This window comes from Parasteatoda tepidariorum, chromosome 9, assembly GCF_043381705.1.
Source record: "Parasteatoda tepidariorum isolate YZ-2023 chromosome 9, CAS_Ptep_4.0, whole genome shotgun sequence".
Taxonomy (NCBI): domain Eukaryota; kingdom Metazoa; phylum Arthropoda; class Arachnida; order Araneae; family Theridiidae; genus Parasteatoda; species Parasteatoda tepidariorum.
The window spans coordinates 53,917,772-53,945,202 of NC_092212.1; the positions used below are offsets into that span (position 1 = coordinate 53,917,772).

General features: G+C 28.0%; 2 protein-coding genes across 2 annotated transcripts in view; one reads left to right on the plus strand and one right to left on the minus strand.

Moving 5' to 3' along the window:
- Positions 1 to 11,438, minus strand: part of LOC107455697 (nose resistant to fluoxetine protein 6) — a 63,799-nt gene extending 52,361 nt beyond the window's left edge. The window contains exon 1 of the mRNA XM_071185197.1: positions 10,196 to 11,438. Within this exon, the coding sequence (XP_071041298.1) occupies positions 10,196 to 10,529 (334 nt within the window). The 5' untranslated portion in view covers positions 10,530 to 11,438. The remainder of the gene's footprint in view (positions 1 to 10,195) is intronic.
- A 9,315-nt stretch (positions 11,439 to 20,753) lies between these two features.
- Positions 20,754 to 24,523, plus strand: LOC107455692 (heat shock factor protein 2-like). The gene is made up of 2 exons (XM_016073335.3): positions 20,754 to 21,204; positions 23,859 to 24,523. Exons 1-2 carry the CDS (start codon positions 20,782 to 20,784, stop codon positions 24,420 to 24,422), a joined length of 987 nt encoding a protein of 328 aa, XP_015928821.1. The 5' UTR covers positions 20,754 to 20,781; the 3' UTR covers positions 24,423 to 24,523.
- Positions 24,524 to 27,431: the final 2,908 nt, after the last annotated feature.

A 27,431-nucleotide genomic window follows, 5' to 3' on the forward strand; every position in this document is an offset into this window, starting at 1 on the left:
TTGAATTACTGACAAGAAATATTACTGGCGAACACTGAATTTACAATTGCAGGGGAAAGATAGAATAATATCAGATCTCTGACAGTGTATATTTAGTTTTCAAACTAAATTTCAATTTTTTCAAAAGGACATTAAAAATAAAACATTTTTAATTTTCCTCGAATTAAAAATATCTGCTCCAATATTAAACAAGAAAAACTCAACGAGTACATAAAAAAAATTAGAAGGAATATTGACGGAATTCCAAAATAGATTTCAAGAATTGAAATATTTTAAATCGCCTCTGGATTTTTCTTCTGAATCTATTTAAAATTATCATAATTCAAGGCGAGTTTTCCATTTCCAATATAATTATGACCCAAAAAGCATCTGGAGAATTAGAATTAAAAGAGATGTAAGAAGATCAAGCGCTACAATTGGAATATAAGTCGACGTCGATTACTGAATTTCAGAAATTTGTACAAGAATCGAAGTATCCTAAATTAAAAAAGGCTGCTTGTCGAATTATTTCAATATTCGAAATAACGTATTTTTGTGAGTATCAGTATTAACTAACCAGCACCTCAAAGAATTACTGAGAAGTGCTGTCACCAATTATTTACCAAATTTTAAAGAATTAGCAGGAGAAGTAAAATAAATGTGTTTAATTTTTAATATTTAAATTCAATGCACATATTTTGTACTTTTATTTATGTTTTCATAAATATAATTTCTGTAAAAAAATTTTAATACCTTTTTTGCGTACCTTTTAAATATGTATTTAATTGCGGCTCGCGAAAAATTTCAAATTTTGAAAAATGGATCGACTATCAAGTAGCTTGGCCACCCCTGGTACAGAGAATGAATGATGTGAGGTCCACTCCCTGACCCCTACACAGTATCTGATTGGTATCTACTACCAGGTCATAAAATCATCTTAAAAACATCCCTTTTTGCAATTTTAAATTTTTGCTTAAAAAGGACATTAAAATTTACTAAGGTTCGTACTAATGTGCCAGCTTTCTTGTAAATTCGAATCAGAAGTAAATGAAAAAAAAGTCACTCCTCATCATATGTATAACATTATTGGAACATTTATCGAAAACCGATCCAATTGCAATAAAAATTTGAAACTTGGTGAAAATAAGAGAAAATAAGAAGTGAAGGTTAAATTGAAACGTTTGCAATTATTTTACTACAAGAGAAATCAAAATAAAGGCAGTGCAAGTAAAATAGGTTTATTAATTCCTAAAAAGTTAAAAGATGACATTCTAGAGCTTGATAGATCGGAACGTTGGAAAAAAAACCTAAGAAAGTTTTCGTCGTTTTTGAAAAGTTACAGACTGATTAATATCAGTCAGCATTTGCAGTAAAAATATGAATCCAAATTTGACATTACTTCAGAAAAAAGTGATAGCTAAAACGAGAAATGATCCGTTGCACTTATTTGCACCTTAGCTAAAACTTTAAATCGTATGAAAGCTTTAATTTTGCTTAAAATTGAACAAAACTAATAAACAGAAATGGATTTAAATCATTTATAAAATAAAAGTCTTATTTATTGAAAATTATTCACATAGATTGAAAAAAAAAACTTTATAAAAAAATTCATTTTTTGGTCAACCAATGTTTTTCCTTTTCCCTCCAGAAAAGAAATATTTCTCCTCTATCGCATTGAAGTTAAATTAACCCTTTCGCGCCGACTGTCACAAATACGCGACAGCATAAAACCGTATCAATCAGGGTAAAAATATAAAACTGGTAATCAAAGTATTTCTTTAGCAGTTTATTTGTGAGCGGAGTTATAATTGTTTGATTTATTTAATTCACCATTACTTTGTGTAAAATAAAACTATTTAGTTACACTTTGAATTAACCTTGATTATACATATGATTAAACTAGCAATAATTAAAGAAAAAGCAAAGTAAGTCTGTCTAATCAGCAACGACTACATTTAAGTTACCGTTTTTTATTTAATTACAACTTGATTCTGATCTTGTACGAATGCTTTTCTGAATCACCCGTCCCCAAGAAATTAAAGGAAGGGAGAAAGGCAGCTTGTTGTAACTCATATCCTTGCGATTGATTAATCGACTTTTCCTTTCATGCAAGAAAACAAGGAGAAAAAAACAACAATCATCCTATAAAATAATTATTAACTTCGTAGGCTTGGCAAAAGTCTTATTGATCGTAGCTATTTATACATTAACTGCAAAAAATAACCTTAGTATTGTTCCAGCGATTGCTGAATACAAATAATTATTTCCGGTATATTATTTGTCAGGTAATATTATTTGTCAAGGATGTTTTTTATGCATACTGGAACCATCAATCCTTTTCTAATTGAGTCCAATAGATTATTTATTACGCCATAGATAAATTAATATCTATTATGACGCATCGTTATTGTATAAACACCCTCCTTATTGTTTGAAGAAATAATGTACTTCATACTGAGTAAATAATTACATACTCATTGAAACTAATTATATTATGTAACAAAGTGGACATGCCTGAAAGAAATTATTTTAAAGTAATAAAATGAAGTAAAAAAATACTTAATGCTATTTAATACATAAGGAACTACGTATAGTTTTCCTATAGAACAAAAAATCACATATCACAAATTTTTACTTCATAATAAAATACAAAATTTAACAGTTTCAAAACAATTCTACAATTTTGTTCTAACTGCATTACAAGAATTTCTATTATTTCTTTTAACTCTTTTTGACACTCGTTAAAATTTCTATTACCAACTTTTGGCGACGATTTTTCATAATTGCAAATTAATTTAAAAGGAACATTTACTCTAAAACAACTGCTTCAATAAACCAGAATTATTTTATCTTAATTTTAGGATAATTTTTTTGCAGATTGAAGCCCCTCAAAAGTCAAGGGAATGCACTTTACCCCTCTGGAAAACCGATAAAATAAAAATTAAATTTTGTTTTAAACTGTTATTAATTTTTTATTTTGAATAATTAAAAATATTACTTGCAATATGTCAATTTGAATTTATACCAGTCCATAAATTGGTTGTAAAAGTTGCATTTCTAAATTTAATGCTATTATAAACTATTTATTAAAACCATTTTGTAAGAGTAACGAACGCTTACCCTTATTAATATAAAGGTAGAAATGAAAAGTTTCTATAACCAATACTTTATATTTTGTGTAATTTTTGGAAAAATGGCAGCCTAGTTCAACTCTGTAGCCTTGTAATTTTGTGCTCTACTCTGAAGACAAGGAAATTTCTTAATCAAGCATTGGAATATTATTTACCTTCGTAAGAAACTTTTTGGCGAAACTAATCGACATTTGCGTCACATGGAGAAAAAAACCTCTGAAATCTCCCACGGTTAGCCTGATAACAAGAGGTCTCGAACCGATGATCCCTCTACCACTGGAAATATTTTATGTCAGCATTGCGGTTGGCGCTAGCTGGAAGCACAGTGTACAAATCGAGCAGAAATCGTCTGGATACGAACATGAGTCGCCTCGTTGAAAGTAACTCAATCTCCTGGTTCAGACTGGCAATCTGGACCAATTATCATATTTTTGTCCGTTTATTTTTTCGAAAATAGAGCATTTCATGTTTGATTAAAATTAAACTTCAAGTATTGCACAAGCGTATAACTGTCTCTTTTAAAAATAATTTATTTATTAAGAAGTAATCATCCGTTAGTAACTAGTTATTAACAGTTAAACATATAATTGTGAAACTTCAAAAATCTTTAGTTTCTCTATATTAAATCGTAAGCACTGCCCCTGTTTTAGCAGTTCAAGTTTACGTTGCATTTTGTTTTACTGCTCAATAACTATTCAATTTAGAAATTTGAAATTACGAAGGGGTGGGATGAAAAAAAAACGTACAGGAAGTACGATGCAATAAAAAACTTAACATCGATAAATAGCTCACGAATATTAACTGTTAAACTTGTAGTAAAAAATACCATTCAAGCTATTCTACGGACGGCAGAAATGCTAATATAGTGTTGAAATTTTACGAGCTAAAAGGGTCATATTTGTTTATGAACTCGAGTTTTTTTTCTTCTAAACTTTAATATGTTCTAAAGTTATTTCATATTTGAGTGTTTTTTGCCCGAATTTTTTCTCATTTTATTTTTATTACGTTACATTTTGCTTTGCTATTGCAAAACCTATAAAACTTGAAACTGCGTTGAGGTGTAGAAAAAAGTACAGGGAGTACTATGGAATAAAAAAAATTTAACAGTCGATAAATAGTTAGCGAATCTGTTAAACTTGTAGTGAAAAATAACATGCGGGCTGCTCTATAGACCACAGAAGGATAAATACTGTGTGGTTTTTACTCACATTTCTTCTTATTTTATTTTCATTACGTTGCATTTTGTTTTGCTGAGCACAACTGAGAAAACTCAAAAACTTGAAATTACGTTGGGTAGTAGAAAAATGTGCAGGTAGTACGACGGAATAAGCAAATTAATATTCGATAATTAGTTCGAGAATTATTTAAATTTGTAGTAAAAAATGGGTAGTAGAAAAATGTGCAGGTAGTACGACGGAATAAGCAAATTAATATTCGAGAATTAGTTCGAGAATTATTTAAATTTGTAGTAAAAAACGGGTAGTAAAAAAATGTGCAGGTAGTACGACAGAATAAGCAAATAAATATTCGAGAATTATTTAAATTTGTAGTAAAAAATGGGTAGTAGAAAAATGTGCAGGTAGTACGATAGAATAGGCAAATTAATATTCGATAATTAGTTCCAGAATTATTTAAATTAGTTGTAAAAAAATTTGACTAAATTTTAAATATTGTTTTGCTGTAAAAAAAGTTTAAAATATAAATAAAATTAATTTTTTTTTAACATCCAAACAAAAATATTCAGAAAACGGTAAAAAAAGAAGAAGAAAACCTTGAAAAATAAAATAAGCTACTTTCAAATACAATTACGAAGGGACATTTTTACATCGATTGACGTAAAACCTCGGGTGCTTTGAGAGCTATTTTTCTAGGAAGACCTTAACCGCGTTTTTAAACGGTATAAACGTGACACTTTGAACTTAACTCAGACTATTTGCCTAAAGGAACTCAATGCTAAATATATCTACATGTATTCAAATTAAGCTTTCTTTTTCACACAAATCATTTCAAAACTGACGAGATGATAGGTTATTTACTACGTAACAAATGAAGGCCTGCCAACTTTCTATCATTTTGGAAAAATTTCTTTTAGTGTGACTGTGGGCCAGAAGACCATGATCTTTGACCAAAGTTCAAAAATTAAATTTTCAACTAAAATATGTGTAGGCAGTTTTAATATAGCCCAAATTAAGTATTCATAATCATACCAAACATTATAATTTACTTTTTGGACCGACGAGAGTACAATGTAATGAAAAAAATTTTTTTAATGTAACTTTTAAATTTTTATTTCAGAAATATATATAGAAACTTCACCTTACTGTTACATTCTTATCAGAGTAATTAATCTGAAATTATAGTACAGTTTTTCAATTTGTTGGATTAGTTAATACTCTTGACAAACTTATAGTTTACATCTTATCATTTGTCATTTTACAATGTTTGAATCACTTTCGAAACTTAGTTCCAAATAGTTCCACGAGGTAATTAGCTAAACTTTTTTTTATTGTCTTCTTTGATGTTTCTTCTTTCGAAAAAACCTGCCCCATTTTGCCCGTATTGCAAAGGTGGACTAAATATACCGAAAAACAAAAATTATGTTTTTTTTCTTCATGTTTTCGCTTTATTTTGTAATTAATTCGCGTTATTTTGTAATATTACTTCGGGAATATAATTTGCTTTTCATTTTTAATATAAAATTACGAAAAACATTATATTTTCGTTACTATATTTAATTATTTAAACGTACTATATTATTTTTTTTATTTTTGCTCGCCATATTTCAGCCGCCATTTTGTTTTTTTGGGTATTTTTAGAGTATTTCAAAATTTTAACTATGAGTTCAATTTACCTGCACATAAAAACCCCTAAATAAAATCCCCCAAATTTTGAAACAAATTTCATCGAAATACTAATTTTGACCACGACACCTTGGATGCTGGCCCACTGTGTAGTGGTAACTAAGTTTATAGTTCAATGTATTATTCTTTCATTTATAAATTTGATTTAAAGTTATTTTTTTAAACCACTTGTAAATTATGCGAAAACTTGTATAAAAAGCCATTCTATTCCAACTTCTCCGTGGTGAAGTTTTTAAATTGTTAACAAAATTACCAAAACTTTTATAAGCTTTAGTTTTCAATTATCAACCACTCAATAAAATATTTTGCAAAAAGCGTAGTTAGGACAGCGAAAGAGATAATTCGCAAATAAAGACAATTTTCAGACAACGGTTATTTTTGAGGCTACAGCGCAGGTATTTTATAGATTTTAATTTTTGATCGCTGATTGTTGTTAAAAATTAAAAATCCACTAATTTTTAAAATCATTTTTTTTTAAATGACTAGGAAGCTCTGTTCACCAAATACTGTGATTGCTTCTCATTCATCGTTGCTTAATTTCCACTTAAAAATAAATAGTTTACAAGAAGAAGAAAAAGATATTTTTGCTTATAAAACATATAATTCTTATTCTTTTATTTATTTACATATAATTCTTATTACTTTTATTGAAAAATAATCAACTGTATTTGAACAAAGATATTCAATTTTAAGAATACAGAATGTGCTACTATAAGAAGTAATTTTACTTGTCAACAATATGTAACGATAATTTAATACAATCTAATTGGATGCCTGCAAGTGTCGTCAAAGGAGGTAAATCATGGCTAGCCAATCGGGTTCGACATGTACTCGTAACGTCGGTTGCAGGTATCCAATTAAATCTGATTTAAATCACATGATTGGGCATAATCACTTCACTTCTTCTCGAGTTGCAAGTACCCGATTCTTATGTGATCAGTAAGGCCCGGATTTTGATGACATTTGCATTTTTTTACATTTTTTGCATTTTTGGACATTTTTTGTCTTTTAGAGCATTTTTTTTAGATTTATAGGACATTTTTCTTTAAATTTTGGGGCGTATTTTGCAATTTAATGCATTTTTTAAAGTTTTTTGTTAATTTTTTCCAATTTTTATTATTTTTTATCAATTTTCCTTATTACACTGGCTTTCAAACAATGATGAAAATCTATAGGATATTAACAGGTGAAGCAAAATCTTTTCAAATTGAAGAAGAATTGTCAGTAAGTGAGACCGTCTTTTTCAAGTACGCACCTGTAACATCAGTAGACCGTTGCTGCAGGAATGAAAATTTACTTTCAGACAAGAGACGCTCGTTTACATTTCAAATTATCAAAAAACGTTTAATAATCCAATGTAATTCTGATATTTAGTAATATTATGAGATGGAAGTTGTTATATCCATTAAAGTTTCTATACAAAATAAAAATATTTTGGTGTCAATATGTTTTCCTTTTTTTGTTATTTTAGAATATTAAACATATTTGTCAAACTGTAATGAACGTAGAACAAGTATTGCATTGCTTTATATTTTTTAAATGACTCATAATAATTTTAAAGAGCAAAACATTTTTTTATTCAATATTTTTACTTTATTTAAGGAATTTTTTGCGCAAGTTTTGCATTTTTAATGGGAAATTTTTTGCCCTTTTTAAGGGCATTAGTTGAGAATTTTTAGGTCATCAAAATCCGGGCTCTAGTGATCAGTTTATCTAAATATTAAGCTTCCAGTTAATTTCATTTTTTTAAAATATTTTTTGCTTCCTTTTAATCATTGAAATGCGTTTTCTGTATTGAAATGAAACTTTTTTCAGAGTTCTAATTTTAAAAATACTTACGAACTCTGGTAACTAGGCTCAATCAAACACACTTAAAAGAATAAAAGGAAGCAGAAATTTTTAAAAACATTAATAAATCACGAAATAAATAAATAAATCACCTTCATGTAATTTACCTTAGGTTAACAAAAAAAGCGCCTTAACCCTTTCTAAGGCAGTGTTAAGTATACTTAACTCCAATTTTTAAAGTCCATGGTGAACTTTTTTGCCACTTTTAATATAGGTTTCCATTTGTTAATAACTTCAGCTTTCTTGAAGTGCGTTTGAATAAAATTGGTAACCATTTGTTAGTTTAATAAAACGTATAAAAGTCATAAAATACATAATTCCTTTTGAAGTCTGTAGCATTTCTAAAATATATTTAATAAATAACGAAAAATAAAAGTCAATAAGTTCCTAATAGTTCGTGGTAAATATACTTTAAAATTTAGATTAATTTTTTATAAGCTAAATGAGTTTTTTTTCTTTCATGAAGTACTATTCTTATATCAATTTCAATTCTAAAAATACTTTAATTTACCTTTACTAGAAATAAATGGCCCACTAAAGCGTTAATACACTCTAAAAACTATAATCATGTGTAATTATAAAACTATAATTATTTTGCTGCTGTTTCTATTTTATTGTTATTGCTGTTTTTGATTATGTTATCATTGATGCTTAATATAAAATTTGAACATTCAAATAACTGTTCAATTAACTCGTACAAATGTTGCAAACAGAAAGATATTTCTTCAAGATCGTATACCTGTAATAAGTCATCAAAAAATTTTAATACTATTTTTTTTTGTCTAAATTAATTTTTTTTAAACAGTCATGATTAAGGCGATTTTAATTTTAATCGAAGTAAAATTAAAAATTTAGCGATTCTTATTCTAAGATTAAAGTTGTGGATATAGTTAATCACATTCACTACAAATTCTAAACGGTGCAGTTTATTTTTTGATAGATCATAATTGTTTTCACCAAAATTTCGAATCTAGCAATTATGTAATTTAAGCAAAATTGATAAGTCGATATCAATTTTCGATATCAGGTCATACTCATTGTAGGAATAAAACTCCCTAATAAATTTGAAATCGATATATATTTTGTTTTTATTTTTACTTAAGTATATTCATGTAACATATATTTAAAATCACACTAAAATCCATGCACATAAAAAACACACGAACACGCAGGGTGAAATATGCATGTACGTACTTGAAGAAAAAAAAATTTTTAAAGTATTTTTCGCGGAATAAAATTTTTATGACTGTCAGGGTGATTTCTGAATAGATTGAAATCTAAGTGAATCTTTGTATTTTGTACATTTTTCTTAATAGTAACTTCACTTCTACATAGAAGTCTGAGTTCTCCCTTAATATTACAATTAAGTCCTCCATTTCTTCTATATTCTTTATTTTTCTACCTTATTTTTGTGTTTGATCTAAAAAATATTTTCTGCTTTTTATAAATTACAAATGAAAACTATTGTAATTATGTATATTGCTTTCTTTTTTTAAGATTAAAATTTTATAAACTTTTTAGCAAGTTAAAGAGCTAGGTCTCAAAAGGTGAGAGCATAACAGAGATTGAAACTTAAAGAGTTAACAATAGTTAAGTTTAATTTACAGAAAAAATTTTAAAGTCATTTTATAATTCTATCTAGGAAGAGGAATTAACATAAATTGTAGCAATATTTTTTCATAAATGCCTTAAATATTTATAATTAAGGCATTTATAATAAATATTTTTCCTAGCAATAGCAGAGATGCCAATTAGCTCCAGACCGCGGATAAATATTTTTGAGTGGTAATCTTTCAGGGTATTTGTAATGATTTAGGATGGATTTGGGTAATCGGTTTAGTAAACCACTCAACATGTACTCAAATAATAATTCAAAGACTTGTATGATATGCTACTTTGTTACAGTTAAGCCGTGTTACCGTTACTTTGTTACAGTTAAGACTCTTAAAAACTTAGCAAAATTTGTCAAAAATGTAAAGTTTTAGTTTGTAGCTCTCTACCGTCTTTTAAAATATTTTGTTGAATCCGAAGCAGCTGGTTTCCTGCAAAAGTACCAGTTTTGGACATTCATGATATTAACTAAGCCAATAGAACACCAAAAATAAATAGAGTCTAGATATTATATTTGTAATCTTTTTAGAAATTAACTTTTGATCAACTTATCAGACAATAACTTATTAGATAATAACTTTTAATTAAATATTAACTTTATAGTCTTATTCTTTATTTTAGTCAAATAAGAATAGGATTATAAAGTTTAAATAGGATCCTAGCATTTCGGAAAATTACTCTTGGAAAAAGCATAAGTTGGCAGGTACAAAATTAGACCTGAAAACATAGAAAAGAAGACATAGAAAAATTCGAAATAACACCTACTTTTAATAGCCCAAACTTTCACACTTGATAGGCCAGAAACGTACTTTATGAGGGAACTGGTGCATTTGGTTGACATAGTTGCTTCATTATTGTATTCGTAAAGTTTCGGCATGAAACTCTTTATAGTATCTCTTATGAACTTCTTTAAACCGTTTTCAAATCTTTTAATCATTCCATCAGTTCTTTCCCGATAAATTTTATAGTCTATATTACGTTGTTCGTCATATGCCGAAATAGTTGTTGTAACAATGTCACTTTTGTTTTCACTTTCATTGCAAATAACACAAGTCGTCAAAAACATTGAACATATTAAAAGGCTAATTCTTAGTTCCATTATCTTCGAAGTTATTGAAATAACAAACGCAATATTTTTTTAAAAAAAAGTATCTTTCTTTCAAACTGCTTTCTTAATAATTCTCTTATTTTCTTGGTTCATTTTTGTAAATTTTAAAATCTACCCGATTTGTTCAAATAAAAACAATATATAAATTTTCTATGTTAGAAAACAGATTATAAAATTCCAAATTTACCGTCTGCTTTAATAATTATCGTTTTTGGAAGTTCTGCAAGAAAATCATATGCTTATATTTGTCAAAAGAACGTAATAATTATTTCCTGGTAGTTGATAGATATTCTGAAAAAGTCCGTTTTCTTGATTATTGTCAAAAATGCACTGCACAAAAATTATTTGTTAATCCTTGTCAAGAGAACAAGATAATTATTTTCTGGTAGTTGTCAAGAGACCCTTTTATTGATTATTGTCGAAAACACGGCTTATGTTGATCCAAAAAACTACAAGATAATTATTAATTTTGCAATTGCCATAAGTGCTACAAGAGAGTCGATTTTATTGATTATTGTCTTAACACAACACGAAAATTTTCTTGACTTTTGCTAAAAACACTTTTTAAAACTATCTTGTTTCAAAATTAAATCCTTTGGAACATTCGACTACTATATAATCCATTTATAACAATTCAAGCTATTATGAAAATTGTTGATAAAGAATTGCGTTTAACTATTTCATTACCGTTGCTCGCAAAGACAACAACAAAAATGCTTCTTCAATAAATATTATTGAATTGATAGTTATCAAACAGTAAAAATGACGTAAAACACTATTACAAAAATAGATTCCACACAAAAGGGAATAATCCCACGAAATAGCGTTCGTAAACTTGTCCGATGAAGATGAAGAACGAAAAGATAAGCAAGAGCAACAGTGGAATGATTTTGAAAAGTCATGAAAAATATTATTGAATGGCGAACCTTCCAAGTCACTTGATTACCTTGAATTAGAACTCACGGTAATAATTGTTATTATTCTAGTAATAATCTACTTTTTTCTCGACATCGTTCTGGTCCTAGTGCTTCGGGCAAGAAACTAAACTTTCAACTTGTTTCATTTTTATTGGCAACAACGAAACTAATAAAAAAATTATACTGAAGTCGACGACTTCAGAAGATTCTGTCAGTTGGTGAAAAAGAATTGCTCTTGTTTCTTTGTCTACCATTTTCAAATGATTTCAAGATTCAGAAAATGGCAACCTTGCAAGCAATTCGCGTTTAAAATCAAAAATACTTCTTAGGGAGGGTTCGATAATAATGACTTCAGGACAAAATTTTGTTTACAATTCTGATTACATTCTTCTGAAAGATTATGCAGATTTAATGCGCATACTAATATATCAAATTATATTAACGCGTCTTTTGAAAAGTATGTTTTTTTTTTTTTTTTTTTAATTCATGCCGTGGGTGATATCGAGCTTTATTTAGGGTGTTTATTATCGAAACAACATCATCAAGGCTTGTACACGTATCTGAAGCTCATTTTAATTAAAGAGAAATGTCAAAATAAAGGTTATGGTTATGGTAAAATTTATGGTTATTTATTAACAGCATGAAATACGTGTGTCTTTTTCAGGGTAAAAGATAAAATCCTCCTAACGCGGCTCACTTCCAAACAATATTTTTTCAAATTTGCACTTATTTGCAGTTAGTTAGGTCTAAGAGGAACAATTATTCACCACTAAAATTTCTTTAATTTACAAAATCAATTACTGATAAGTTTTTGAATATGAATGAAAAATATTTTTTCCAACCATTTTTTTTTTTTTTTTGGATTTTATATTTTAGTACAAATATAATTCCGAAAATTTAACAGATATTTTTAGTGACTAGTAGATTTTTTCTTAATTGAAAAATACCAAAATATATTTTTGCCCGTGATTAGAGGGGGCTTTAGCGGTATCATATCAACGAAAATAAATCTTTTGTTTTAATCATAATGTTTCATTACTTTCATAACGAACATATTACGTTTTAACTAACAAATCTAGATTTCAATTTTCAGATAAGAAATTTTAATCATGCGAAATATTTAAATGCATTGAGCACAATTCTCATAACGAATATTTAAATTCGTTTTCTAAGCTTAACTACAGGAATAAAATGAAAGAAAAAGTAAATGCTTATTAAATATTAATGACTTCTTCAGCGAAGGCCGTAATGTATACATCACGTTGAATAATGCTCACGGTATTAAAGATTCATTTAAATCTCTGCTTGCATTTCTCTTAAATATGCAACAGAATAATTCATTTTGACAATAGAAGGCTAACATCTAACATATGCTGTAATTAAAGCAGCTTGTAAGAAAAACTAGTAGTTAATATTTAAATGTTTTTCTGAGCAAGTTTTCTTGAAGAAGTTAAACGTGAAGTTATAAACGTATTAATGTAAGTTAAAGGTAAATATACACATACAGTTGATGAAGTAAAAATAAGAATATCGTTGCTGATGAAATTAAAATAAGCATTTGTATTCGATTCGTAATTTAACTAAGAAAATTGTATGCCATTACAAATTACATTTAAATCCATTACAAATTACATTTGTAATTTTAATCAGATATAATTGCATACGTAAGCGACGTCCCGTGTGTGTCAAACCTGATTTGCTTCTGAATCGACAAATGCCAGAATTTACCTACGATGACGTCATTTGCAGAAATCCAATTAAATTTGGTTTTTTATAATTTAGTTGAACATTTATTTTTACACCATCTGTGTTAAAATAATAACTGAGAAAAATATATTTTGATAAAAAAGAAATTTCAAAAGAAAACAATGAAAAAAATATTTTTATTTCTGTAAATTCTTTTAACACTAGAAAGACTGAAACTTAGTATATGCCTATATTGTCCAAAAGCAGTCAAAATTACTGGATTGTGAAAGAATAAAAAAATTTGTTTAAAATTAATTATTAATATTTTTTATATTATTTACAGTTATATAACAAGTTATTAGTAAATATTGGCAATAAAGAAATTATATGTTGTACAAAAGTCACAAAATTCTAAGAAATTGCGTCATTATATACACCATTGATATTCTAATTGAAATTAAAAAGCAGTCAAAATGACTTCCTTAGGCAATCTAGTGTTAATGAAATATTTTTTCTAATGAAGCTAGATTTTTTATTATGCTAGATAACTATCTTTTATTGTTTATACAATTTGTGCTAAAATAATAGCTGTAAAATATAATTTGATTACGAAACTTTATAAACGAAAATTTCACAATAAACTGAGAAGAAATAATTTTATTTTTATAGATACGTAATTTATTTTTATGAATACGTTTAATCAATCATAGTTAACGGTATAATCACTGACTAAATATTTTTTTTTATTTATAAGTTATTTTGAAAACGATTTAGTACAATTCTAAATTGTAGTTTTAACAAGCAACTGATATAAACTAAGGAGTTTTTCAAGTAATGTTTCCATTTAATAGAAATTTCATTTCGAAACTTATGATCATACTGTTAAATATTATTTTCGCAAAATGTTAATGCAGTTTTCAAAGTTGGATTTAGGAATACAATTTGTTAAAAAGAATCTTGTTAAAAAAGAAAGAAAAGAAAATAGGATCTTAGTGTTCACCTGAAACTGATAATGGAAAATAAGCATAGTGTAAAATATTATTTTTTCAAAAAGGATGTTATGCAAATTTAAGATTTGCTACAATTTTTAAAAAAGATTCGTTTACAAAAAAATAAATAAATAAATAAAAAAATTAATGTGTAAAACTTTTTTTTGTCATTTAACAAATAAAAATTATACCGTAATGTATTATTTCAGCAACATTATAATGTTTAAGATAGCACCTGTTAATAAAGGCTCGTCTTAAAAAGCAGAAAAAAATTTTAATTTGCAATTTTCCTTTTTGTTATAAAAGTATTAGAAATGGAAAATGTCTGCCAAATTGAACCTTCAGAACAAAGAAAAAAGTTATTATACCGTAAAATATTATTTTCGCAAAATATTAATAGTATTTAAAATTTGAGACATTTGTTAAAAAAAATATTCTTTCAAAAACAGAAAAAAAAATGAAATTCAAAATTTTTCTTTCTGTCATACTACTATTAGAAATGGAAAATTTCTTTCAAAGAATCTTCAGAACAAAGAAAAAAAGTTATTATTCCGTAAAATATTAACTTCGCAAAACATTAATAATATTTAAAATTTGAGAAACTTGTTAAAAAAGATATTCTTTCAAAAATAGAAAAAAATAAATTTTGAAATTTCCCTTTTTGTCATTCTGTTATAAGAAATGGAAAATTTCTTTCAAAGTTGAAGCTTCAAAACAAAGAAAAAAAATTATTGAACCGCAAAATATTATTTTCGCAAAATATTAATAATATTTAAAATTTGAAACACTTATTAAAAAAAAGATTCTTTCAAAAATAGAAAAGGGAAAAAAAGTTTACATTTTTTCTTTTTGTCACACTACCATTGGAAATAAAAAATGTCTTATAAGTTGAATCTTCCGAACAAAGAATCCTCATGTTCCATATGTTCTACCTTGACATACCGTCCAAATGGGTCAACATAAACATTTCTTTATTTGTTATAAAAATCCTTGTCTTCGTTTTTGACCTTCAAAATTGAAGCAATTTTCCTTAGGGATTACTTATAATCGTAAGATATCCAATATTCTAGTGAAAGTAAAAACGTGATGAAACTTACAAAAATGTTTTTTTTTCTCCAAGTCTAAACAAGTTTCTTTCTTGTCTTCAAGCTGTTGGTCATTACCACACCTCAAGATCGATGATGTACGTTCAAAAGTTATTGATTCGAAAAGAAAAAAAAATATGTTACTGTTTCGAAAATCGAACAAATAAGGTCGAGGCCTAATTTTCGCTTATAGACTTTCTCTTCATTTTTTTTAATAATAACAATAAAATTTAAAAAATCAAAATAAAAAAAAATCTTTAACGAAAAGAACAAATCTTCATTCTAAAATCAAATTGCTCGGTTTCTAAATAAATAAATAAAACAAAATTAGAAAAAAAATTTGAAAAAATTGTGGATTGGTTTTCAAATCCTGCCTATATACGTGTTTCAAGACGTCACAAAGTAGTCAAGACGTCGTCAGTATTCATATTTATAAAGTCGCTGTCAAGACAGTAATTAAAAGTTAGTAATAAAAAGAATATAACAATACTTTAAATTATTATTACGTAAATACATTAAAAATGCCTGCTGGTGAAAATAAAAAGAAATTTCAAACCAATGCGGGCTAAATAATACTATTATAATTTTTAAAAAAAAATCAAACAGCAGCGGTCGCCATAGCAACGCATGCCCACTCTTTACTATTACTCTTTAAAAGAGTTGAAAAGTGTGATGAAGTCCAAATAAAGTGCGCAGGCCATCAAAACAATACCCATTTTGCCAAAGGGTAATAAGTATATTTTGTACTTCATATTTTCAATTAATTTTATTGAATTAAAAACGTCTTCATCTTGGGCACGTTTTTAAAGCTTTATAAATGTCCAACTCTGATCGGTTTGGTCACTTTCCTTAAACTAAACGATAACAATTTTTAATAAAAATAAATAAATAAATCTATTTATATTTAAATATGATAAATAAACAATTTAACTCGTTATTTAATCCAGTGGTTCCCAATTTTTTTTTCTTCTCTGAAACTCTAAATCATTAACCTTTTTCGGGACGGGCGAGTCATAACAGTATTCATACGAAATAAGAATCAGGATGGTAAAAATTAAAAAGTGGTATCTTAAGTATGGGAATGGTTAATTTGACAGACTCATTTTTGCTTTCACTTTAAATCTAACACATCCAATCCATATCTGTTAAAAGCGTTACTATATAATTTTTAATTTGAACTAAGTAGTGGTGAATTAAATAAAGTAAACTATTACTACCAGTTTTATATTTTTTACCCTAATTGTCGCCAACCTGAGAATGCATATATGACCCATCTCGAAGAGGTTAACCTTCTTTCGATTGAACCCTGACTTTGAAAATAAAGTATAGACAATTAAGAATGTATTAAACAATGAGAAACTTTATTTCGAAAATGCCTAAAAGGAAAAATAATTTTTTATCATCGTTATATTATTAATAGTCTTAAACTAGGTTTTATGTCTAGTTGTTATATTCGCTGTATGGAACTGTAGTTATTAAAGTTTATTTTGAGTGTATATACACATGAATGAACAAAAATAAGCTGAATTACAATTTTCTTTGAAACAATAGGTAAAAAGAATTAAAATAAATGTTGAAAAGTTTTTTAGGGAAACATTCATTAATGAATTTAAATATTTTATTTTGATTTGAAAAGCGCGATGGTAAATACTAATCCAATTTTTTGATAAGTGCACGTCTTTTTCATGATTTATTTAGTATAATGTTTTCATTTCTTTTTTTAATTGCCATTTCTTTATATTGCCATTTTACTTTAAATAATTTAATAAAAGCAACCGCAATATTAACATGTTGTTGAACAGCAGTTTTTCACATAAAATTGTCATATACTGGTTATTATTTTGTAAGTGAATATGAAAGTAAATCAAAACATTAAATTTTGTTGCCTTTATAAACCAATAGCAAGTTTGCCACAGGCGACTAAAAATGAATGCACAACGCTTGATCACATGACTTCAACATTATTAACTTCCATTATCATATGCTCATGTTTTTTAAAAAAAAGCCAACTAGTAATTACATTTTAATTATTACTAGCAATAAAAATTATAATTAAATTTAATTTAATTTATTGAGGAATACTTGAGGGATTAATAATATATATATTTCATAGAGCGATGAGCTAGCTATACTTAAATATTATTTTCTTTCCTCTAAAAACAGTTACCGGCGCATTTAACACAAAATTGTTTCATTGAATTTACTTCCATGTAGTTAATAATTTAAAAAAGATTTTAAGATTTAAAATCTTCAGCATTATGTCCAAATCATCTTCATCAAAGCCAAAAAACGCATTAGATCCTCGTTTCATTCATAAACGTTTGCAAGAAAACTACAAAAAACGCGTCGATCCAGCAGCGAGTTTCTTTTTAGAAGGTGTACTACAGTACCTCGGATCTGAAATATTGGAAAAATGCTATCAATCAGCGCAGCAGCGGTCTGGTGGCCGAGTCAAAATCACCACGATTGATGTTTTGAAAGTGGTTCAAGAGGATGAAGATCTGTCATATCTCATACGTTTGAAACCTAAGGAGGAAGATCAGATTCCTATGGACGTAGATGAGACTTCTGTTGAAGAGAAATAGCAAATATATATTTGGCATCTTTTAATGACAATCAACTTAACTTTAAAGCATGCAAAAAAAGCCAATTCCATTAGGGGAAAAAATCGTATCATGCTTATTTCGCCAAGAGGTTATTAAATAAACTATACAATCTAATTCTTTGTTATATAAATATCCTTTTAATTTAAAATCTTGATAAAAGTTAACGATTGGGTGTCCCCTTTTATTTGGCCCATTTTTCACTCGTTTATTCTTACATAAAACAGGAAAAATGACTCATAATGAGGATTTTCTATTAATTTATCGATAAAAAATAGTAGGAAAGTGAAAGATTTTATACACAGTATAAAGGCTTTAAGGTACGGTATTCAATCCAAGGGGCACCCTATTCTACACTCTAACAAAAATTTTAAACGTACGAATAACTATACCTATTGGAATTTTTATATTTTGTAATCTCCTTCACTCTAACTTCTCTTCAATCTTCTGTCTCTTTTTAGCACTAATTTCGCATAGTTTTTTTAACGCAAAGATTTTAGATGATTTTCAATAATTAACATTGTAATAATTACGATAAGGTTAAATTAAATAAGTAATCTGGGCAGCATTGAAGTAAAATAATTTATAACAGCGATGTTCAAATTTTAATGGAGAGTTCACAATAGTTTTCGCAAAAAAAGGAACAAATTTTAAATATTAAATTAATACCTGTGATTAGTATAAGTAATAAGAATAAGTTTTCCCCTAAAGATAAAGAATTAATTTTATTATGGTCTCCTAAGCCAGAAACCAAATATTTATTTATAAGAAGAATTTACTTTGCAGCCATATTTATCTTCACTTTCATATATATATATATATATATATATATATATATGNTTATAGAGAGAGAAAGCATGGAAAATATTAAAGATTAATGAAAAGAAAAAGAAGAAGATAAACTATTAAAATAATTGGAAAAATATTTGTTAAAAAGCCGGAAAAGGCATATAATCGCTTCACCAGCTCACACGATTATATCCGCAAAAAAGAGTGCTTTCTAATATTGTATCAATATAGCCAAAGAAAACTATATCAATACAATAGTGTGAGAAGCACTAAAAAAATTGAAACGAAAGAGAACACATTAAGTAAAAAATATATCACGTACAAAACAGAAAATAAAATGTAAAGAAAAAACAGAACAAAACACAAAACGAAATCTATAAAGCGAGTAGCGAGTTCAAGTGAACATACGGGAAACTTTCAAGAATGATTTAAAGTATTTCTGTAATAAGATTGCCAGATTACAAAATATGAAAACAGAAGCGCAATTAGAGCTAAAAGCGTAAATAGAGGAGTTTTGTTTTATGGCGCGTTCTTACTACACTACTGAAGCGCGTTTGATTTGCTAATTACCAAGGATTGGCCCAAAAATGGATTTGCGCAAGGTAATAATGTTATACTTGAAAATTTAAAGAAGGTTGATATTCAATTTTTAATTTAATTTTCTAAAATCATCAAATTGTACAACTATGATACTACCCAAAAAATAACAAACAGTGATATTTTACAAATATAGGGATACAACTCAAAACGTGGCAAACCTTACGTTTTATTTATGTTGTGATATTAATTTTCTCTAATTTTTTACGGCTAGCAACCTTTTGGATATTTATAAATCTCAGAAAACTCGTGGTAAAATTACATAAAAATTTAAACTCAAAGCACAATAATAAAACTTGAATATATCAAGATTTATTATTGTGCTTTGTGAATATCAAGCCTGTTCACACATCGCCTCGTAAACATGACATAAGCGGAGGGATTCACCGGAAGCTTTCTCAATTTCTTCCGGTTTACGGAAGCTTGTAATTGCTTACATTTAGTCAATCATTCATAGCTAGCAATCGAACGGATTCGAAGAAGCGCATTTCTGTTGCATAACGGTGAAAATGATGCTTTTCAGGCGATTTTACTCCATCTACTTACGCCAAATTGGTGAAGAATAATTCTACTTAGTTACTCATACATAACTACGTTTTTACTTAATTTTATTTTCTATTAAAATAAAATTTTAATTGTTAAGATTTTTTCTTTCTTTTTTGTAAAATATATTATTGGTGGAATACGGTTATTATTAATAATCGCAGCTTATTATTTATATTAATCAGATTGATCAAGGAACGTGAGTGCCCTTGCTGATTTATCCTACACTGACATTTTTAAGGTCAAGTGTCACTGCCTGATATACCCTATACTGATGTTTTTTAAGTTAAATGCCACTGCCCGGTATACTCTAAATTGATGTTTTTTAAAGGTTAAGTGCTGGTGCCCGGTATACTCTCACCTACATACTGATGTCTTTCTAAGGTTAAGTGCCACTGTCCGATATAACCTATATTGATGTTTTTAAAGGTTAAATGTCATTGCTCCCAGCACTCTCTATGCTGATATATTTTTAATTAATAATAAACCATTAACTATTATTAATAGTAAACCATAAAAAGTTGGTTTAAGAGAAATTTGTGTTAATTAAATAAAAATCAGTAACATTTTATGGTAACAAATATAAAGCGACATTAATTTTTTTCTAAACGTGTGTAGTTTCAAATAAACAATCTGTTATATGAAGCAATTACCTTTTGTATACAGAATTATTATCTTTATAAATAACAATAAAAAAAACGTAACCTTATAACTAAATTTCAAAATATGTACTTATTCGTAATAAAATTTGCAAATGCCCAATAGAAAAAAAATCTCATTTTAAAAGATTTTTTCAGTCGCAGTTTGCAGTTATTGCTTTCGTCTTTTAAGACTTTATGAACGAACATATTAGGAGAAATATATTTGTCAAACATTATTTTAAATATTAAATTTGTCATTAATTAATAGTAACAGTTTCTTAGTTTCCATGGTAACACATAAACTTTAAATCGAAATTATTTCTTTTAGATTTTTTTTAGCGTGGGTGAAGAACTAATTTTTTTTCAAGGGCAAAAAAATATTGCACTTTAGTTATGCTTTCTCAAGCATATTTAAAAAATCAAGCACCTAATAATAATGTTCCTTCACCTCTAAGATTTCCTCAAAAATTATGGAAAATAGCAAATGAGTGTCAAAGTGGTGCAGTTACCTGGAGTCCACATGGAAAATCTATTTTATTGCGTTACTCTTTGTTTAAAGAAGAATTTATGAGTATTAAAAACGATTTTTTCAAAACTGATAATATTTCTAGCTTTGTCAGGCAACTGAATTTATATGGATTTCGGAAAGTTTATGACTATACGCATAAACATACTTATAAAATTAATCCAGACTTGCACGAATTCTCTAATGTTCATTTTCAGCGAGACAGGCCAGATTTACTTGATAAAGTTACAAGAAAATCAGGAGCCTTAAAAGAAAGAAACGGATATTTTTTTGAGAATCAGTACATTCAAGTAAGTACTTTTTAACTAAGAATCTTATTATATATTTTTTTAAATAATTGTCTGAAGTAGCTGCAGTTAAAGTGATTAAAAAATGAAGCTTAATTTAAAATAGAGTAAATAATAGTGCGATTTTTTATTATCGTTTAAAAATAAGAATATTTTAATGAAACTTTTCCCCTCGATAAAACGTTGTGGATTTTTAAGCATTTTAGGCATAACTTTCGGAACAGCAAATTAGTTTAAAATTTAATTGGTTAAATTTTGCATTTGTAAGTTGCAAACGGAGTTGTACCATTTATTTGCCAACATTCCTTCTATAACGGTCTATTGATCTGCCAAATATTGGCTCTAAATTTACTGGATAGAAATGCTGATAAGATTTTCTGCAAATAAAAAAGGAGGTAGAAAGGTATGACTTGTTGGAGAAGTGGCTGGCACTGCCGAATTGGCGATCACGACTATGAGATCAATATTTACTAAATTTTAATTTTGAGGAATTCATCTTCTCTAAAAATAATATTTATGTTATTTTACCACTGAAACTTATATAAATGATTCAATATTTACCTCAAACTAGATGCACTAAATTGGAGTGTTTGCCAATTTTCTTTAAAAAAAATTTTTTTGTCATCTAACTGGTTGTGTTACCTCTTCCTGTTTGCCGATAATTCATGCTTACACTTTCCACATAAGATTCAAGGATCTATGCTCCATTATAAGTTTTAAAAGAAAAACAAAATATTTCTTTCTGTATCCAATAGGGATTAGGGCCAATATCAATGTAACTAATCACAATTCTGCATATCGAGCTTTCTGGTGTCGTATAAAGAGGTATTTTTTTAGACCGATTCGATAACGCTATCAATGAGGTAATAAAACTCATCACTGTATTAGAATTAGAACTTTCTGATGTCATATAAGGGTATATATTTTCTGACCGATTTGGTAATAATAGAAAAAAAAATTTAGTTGGCGCCTTTTAATTTATCAGGGCACTGTAGCAAAATTGTGCCAAGCATTGTAGCATGGCACTTTTGCAATAATAATTCATTTTCCTATTAGTCAAGCGACATTTCTCTTGCTTAATCAGCTTTAGATAGGTCACTATCTTAGTAATTAATAACCCATATTGTTGACAATATCTAATAATTAGTAATCCATATAATGACCTTAACGTAGCTACCTAGCAAAATTATTTTCAGATCAAACTTTATTTTTCTTTGAATTTCACGTTTCAAGTTTAGTTTCTTGGTAAAATTATTTGAAACCTGTCATTGAATGTGAATATTTATTTAAATGAAATGAAATATTGCTGTAAATGTGTGGATGATATTGACGTAAAATTTGATTATTATTATTAAAAAGGCTCATGATTTTTATAGTTTATTCATGCTTTTCCTTTGTAATAAATATTGGGATAAAACTATCCCACTTAATAATGGTATAAAAAACGACTAATATTGTAAAAGTTCTTGTCTCGTTGACAATTTTTTTCAAAAATATAAAGTTGATTATTTCGTTTTGGACTTGAAACGTTGACCTCTACTCAAATGGCTTATCTTGACTAAAATTTTGGTTGAAATTTTATCTCCCTGTAAGGGCAGCAACCCTGCTATACTGCGGTAAGGTTTTTATAAGGCATAAAACTTTAGTATTTCTGGGTATCTTCTTACTAAAAACGGCTCCATTTAAAACAGGAATTTTCTACCTCTTTGTCCATCTATTAATATTTTCATATTCATAAATATTCTATCTATTGATTCGCAAAATAAAGAATTTAAAAACAAGAGTTTTATTTGCACAATTAAGCCTTTAAATTAAGACTGATCAAACACTGCATCAAGAAAAAGCTCACCTTCAGCTATTATTAACGAAAAAAAAATTGTTTTTATTAAATATTTTAAGTTTGGCTATTGAGATGTCTCAAGTCAAAGGCTGAACTAGATCAATGTTCCACTATCATTCAATCAATTTCAGTTTGAGAAATTTTTATTGACGTGTACAAAGTGTTGACTGGTGCACGCTAAATCTGTCAGGGTCACAAAGTCCTCCAAGTTCCCATAACTAATCAATACCTGGGGGTACTGGATCGGAGATTGATCATACTCTTGTTCAGGTCAAAATTATGATCTACGGAAGGATAGATGGGGTGTGAATGCGTCCTCCCAGTAAAACAAGCTGTAACTGTATGCGTATCGTAGAAGTCGATTTCTGAACATAGATGGCGCCACTGGAAAACAAGAAGAAGCACGCCTCTTTGCATTAAAAAGCTTGTCAGTATTGAGAAGTGGCATAAGACAACAAAGACTATTTTTATCGAACGATTCGTATCGCTATGCCAATAGATACACATTCTTATTAGTAGCATTTGTTACTGATTAATCATTGATGGATTTCCAGTGGACAGGTAAGGGAAGTGACGTCAGGTTAGTCATCTCTATACGTTTGACTACATAAATTTGCTGTCGAGTTTTTCTTTTTTAATTTCCCGTGCAGCAGAATCACGCGCCCCAGGTGATGCGTGATAATTTATTTTTTGTCTACCCTCTGCTACTTTTGGTGTATTTGACAAGTAATAGCGCAATTTCTGAAAGGGTTAAACAAAATATAAATATGAGTAAACATACATATATATATGCATACATATTTTCTTTTTTGCTTAGGAAGAATCTGATGGTTCACCTGACATCAAAGAAGAATTTGAAGATGAGATGTACTTAGAAGAGGAACCAAGTAATAAAGAAAATGTAGATTATGACTCCATTTTAAATTCACTGCAACTTCCAGTTCTCTTTATTGAAGACAAACCTCTCTTTCTGTCTGAAACAACCGAGTCAGCAGTTTCGGAGAATGATGTCGTTTTGGAACCGGTGAAAAAAAAGCGTGGAAGGAAACCTGGCAGTAAAACCACCAAGAAAACTAAATGCGTGTTTATACCAAAGTCCACTAAGTACTTCATACCCACATTTAAGCATCCTGAAATATATCCTAATTTGATTTATTTTGATGATGAGGACGATTCGATATTTTTACGCAACACCAGCCGCGATGTCATGCTATCGAGTACATTGCCATTTCAAGAGTCGCCTGAATTCTTGGAATTGAAAGAAACTCATCAGAAACTGTACCCGCCTAAAGTTAGATTGCGGTACTCATCCTTACCGGTGAGTATTCCCTATTCGGATCCTACTTTCACTGAAAATAGGAAAAAATATCACGATTTTTGATGTAGATGTTTGCAAACACATATTTAAGCAACACTAGAAAAATCTTTTTAAAAAAAATGCTAGTGCATTTCTTCTTTTTCTTGTATTTTATTTATTTTTTGTGTTTTTTTTTCTGAATAAAATTTTTTAAATGTTAGATTTTGGTTGTTACTTCTGAAGTTTTTTAGTAAATTACCTTTATAGTTCAAATCACTTGAAATAAGAACTCTCCCTAGGGCCATCGGGATTTCGTGTTTCTGGCTTCTGATTGGTCACGACTTTCTACAGGCACATCTGCACCATATTGCACTTGCTGACTGCATTTTATGTAAGGAAAATCAAACTCTCGAACTATTCTGTCCTCCAAGATGCTCGCACTTTTTCATATTTCAGAACATTTTTCACTCCTGGAAATTCCCCTTTTTTTTATCGAACTGAAAGACTAATTGTGCTTAAAGCAAATATAAGAACGTCATTAAAAAAATTACAGTTGAGCGTTAGCTGTTTAAAAGCAATTTATTATCAAAGAAAATAATCTCTGTTTTTAATACTGGGTGCTGCGTTAATGAAAGAAGAGTACTGATGTTAAGAAACTTAACTATTGAAAATTTAAGCATAAAATTTCAACACATTGTAGCCAATAAAAATTGTCTAACATGAAATACTACACTACATTTGCAATACAATGCAAAAACATGCAATCTATCTTTTAACAGACCATACAAGTTTATAGTCCGTACACATTTTCACTGGTCCGTTTACGTAACATGTTCCTATTAGCTTTTTTTTTTAAAAATAAAAAAGTTAGAAAAAATGAATTTTAAAAAAATGCAATGCATAGAGTGTGTTAAGTCACGACTATGACCATATAAGGTATTTTGCCACAAAAAAACGCACACTAAAACATGAAAACAGAAATTTATATAAAAAAATAAAAAAAAACCTACAATCCATTTACAGTGATTGCTAGTCTACGTCAAATTTCAGCGATAATGGAGCAATATTATTTTCAAGCCCGACCAAGTCAATATTAGCTTCAGATTTTAGTTATGGTTTTATTTCTTAATAAAATCCCTCTCTGACTTATCTCTTTTAAATGAGTTGGCGAAAGATAAAATAGAACTTATACCTGTGGCAAAAGGCTTGTTATTGCTGCAATGTGCCAAATGAAAATAATTGGAATGTACTAAAACTAACAAGCATTACTCAACTTTATTAAGTTCCTTTCCTAAATGTTTATTTTCCCCTCCAAGAGTCACATAATATTTTTGGTCAATAGTTAACAATTCTTTTGATCATTTCATACATATTCATTTTCACAATTATCATTCAAATAAATTTTTCTTTAATTTTTGCTGCTCAATTAACCCCATATTTTTTAGTATCCGCAAATTTCTCTGGCTTACATTAGCATCCAAGCAGATTTCTTCTGCTTTTTTTTCAAAGAAGTGTATCAAATTTGTTCTTATGTAATTTTATGTGAATATGAATACTTTACCAGAATCTATTTTAACTAATTCAATATGCAAGAAATGGTGCCTATTTTATTTTCAGAATAGTTTTTACATTTCAGTAAAATAAGTTGAACTTGGATATTGATCGTCATCTTGTGGATGAAAAAGATAGAGTAATGATGCAATTGAAGTTTGTTTAGTAGGGAAAGAGAAATTGAGAAGTATTCTGAGAAAATATTAAGAGCAGTACAAATACAAAATTTCGTGTATCCATTATTACTTCACACTCTCCCTAAATATATTTATATATCTTGTTCAAATTTTCAATCGTTAATAAAATACTTTTTATGCATGCACTCAAGTTCAAATACATTTTTTACAAATATTAATTCATTAATTAAATTTTGCTTTATATATGAGAAAATTTTTTCTCTTATATAAGATATTTAACAGGATATAAATTTAGGAATAAATACCGTCAGTGGTGAAGTGTTTAGATTGCTGGAAAAAAATCTCTTTTTCAGACTCTTTTGTAATTCTGTCATATGTGTATATATATATATGTATGTACTTGTTATTAAGTTATGCATGAAAGGAAAGGTTAGAGATATGAGAATGATATAACAGAATAGAAAAGCTCAATTACAAGATGGATGGGTGAATTAATAGAAATGTATGAGCCTTTTCAAGAACATAAAAGCATGTCATTTACAGAAACTTTTAAATAAATGTTGCTAGAAATTAATTAAAAAAATAGTTAGGAAATAGTGATATTTTTAACCAATTGTGACACAGTTTACAAAATTAAATATGATAGTTATGCGAATAAACAGTTAGTCAAAGTTATGTAAAACAATACTACAGTAATTATAAAGCTATTTAGTATGTTATTAATGATGAATAAAAATTTAAATGTAATCATTAAAATGTCCAATTTTAGAATAAATTTTTTATTAATACATTTTTCATTATTCCGAAAAATAATTCGTAAAATTCTGCCACCTGATTAAAATCAACGAAGCTCAGAACACTCATATCAACTAAGCATCCTATTAACACAAACGGAAAAAAAAAATACTAGGCACTTTTACTTAAATTTTGCAATAAAATAATAATAATTGAATTCTAGAAATTTTACATAATACGCTGTTGAGAAAGAAAAAACACTCCTACAGGCATTAAGGTCTTTTACGATAGCCTATGTCTGCAGCTCACTTCAGTACCATAAAACATTCTATTATTCAAATGGAATGGGAAAAAAAAATGACATATGCATTAGAAAGGAACTCATATTTATCTGCATTGTAGTGTGAGGGGAAAAAAACTGCAAATTTACTTTGTTTAGCAGTTTGTATTGTAATAATTTACCAATTATCGATGACACAGTTGCCAACTTCTTACAAAATAGTCCTACATTTTGGAAAAAAAATGTTCGTTTTATTACCGTTAAATTGAATACTTGGCATGTTTTAACTATGCATTGAGTAGTAAAGTAGAAAACTACACAATGTGCACAGTTTCCTACAGTAAATTCTTTTTTTACATATTAAAAAAAAACATTAAAAGTGAGAAAAGA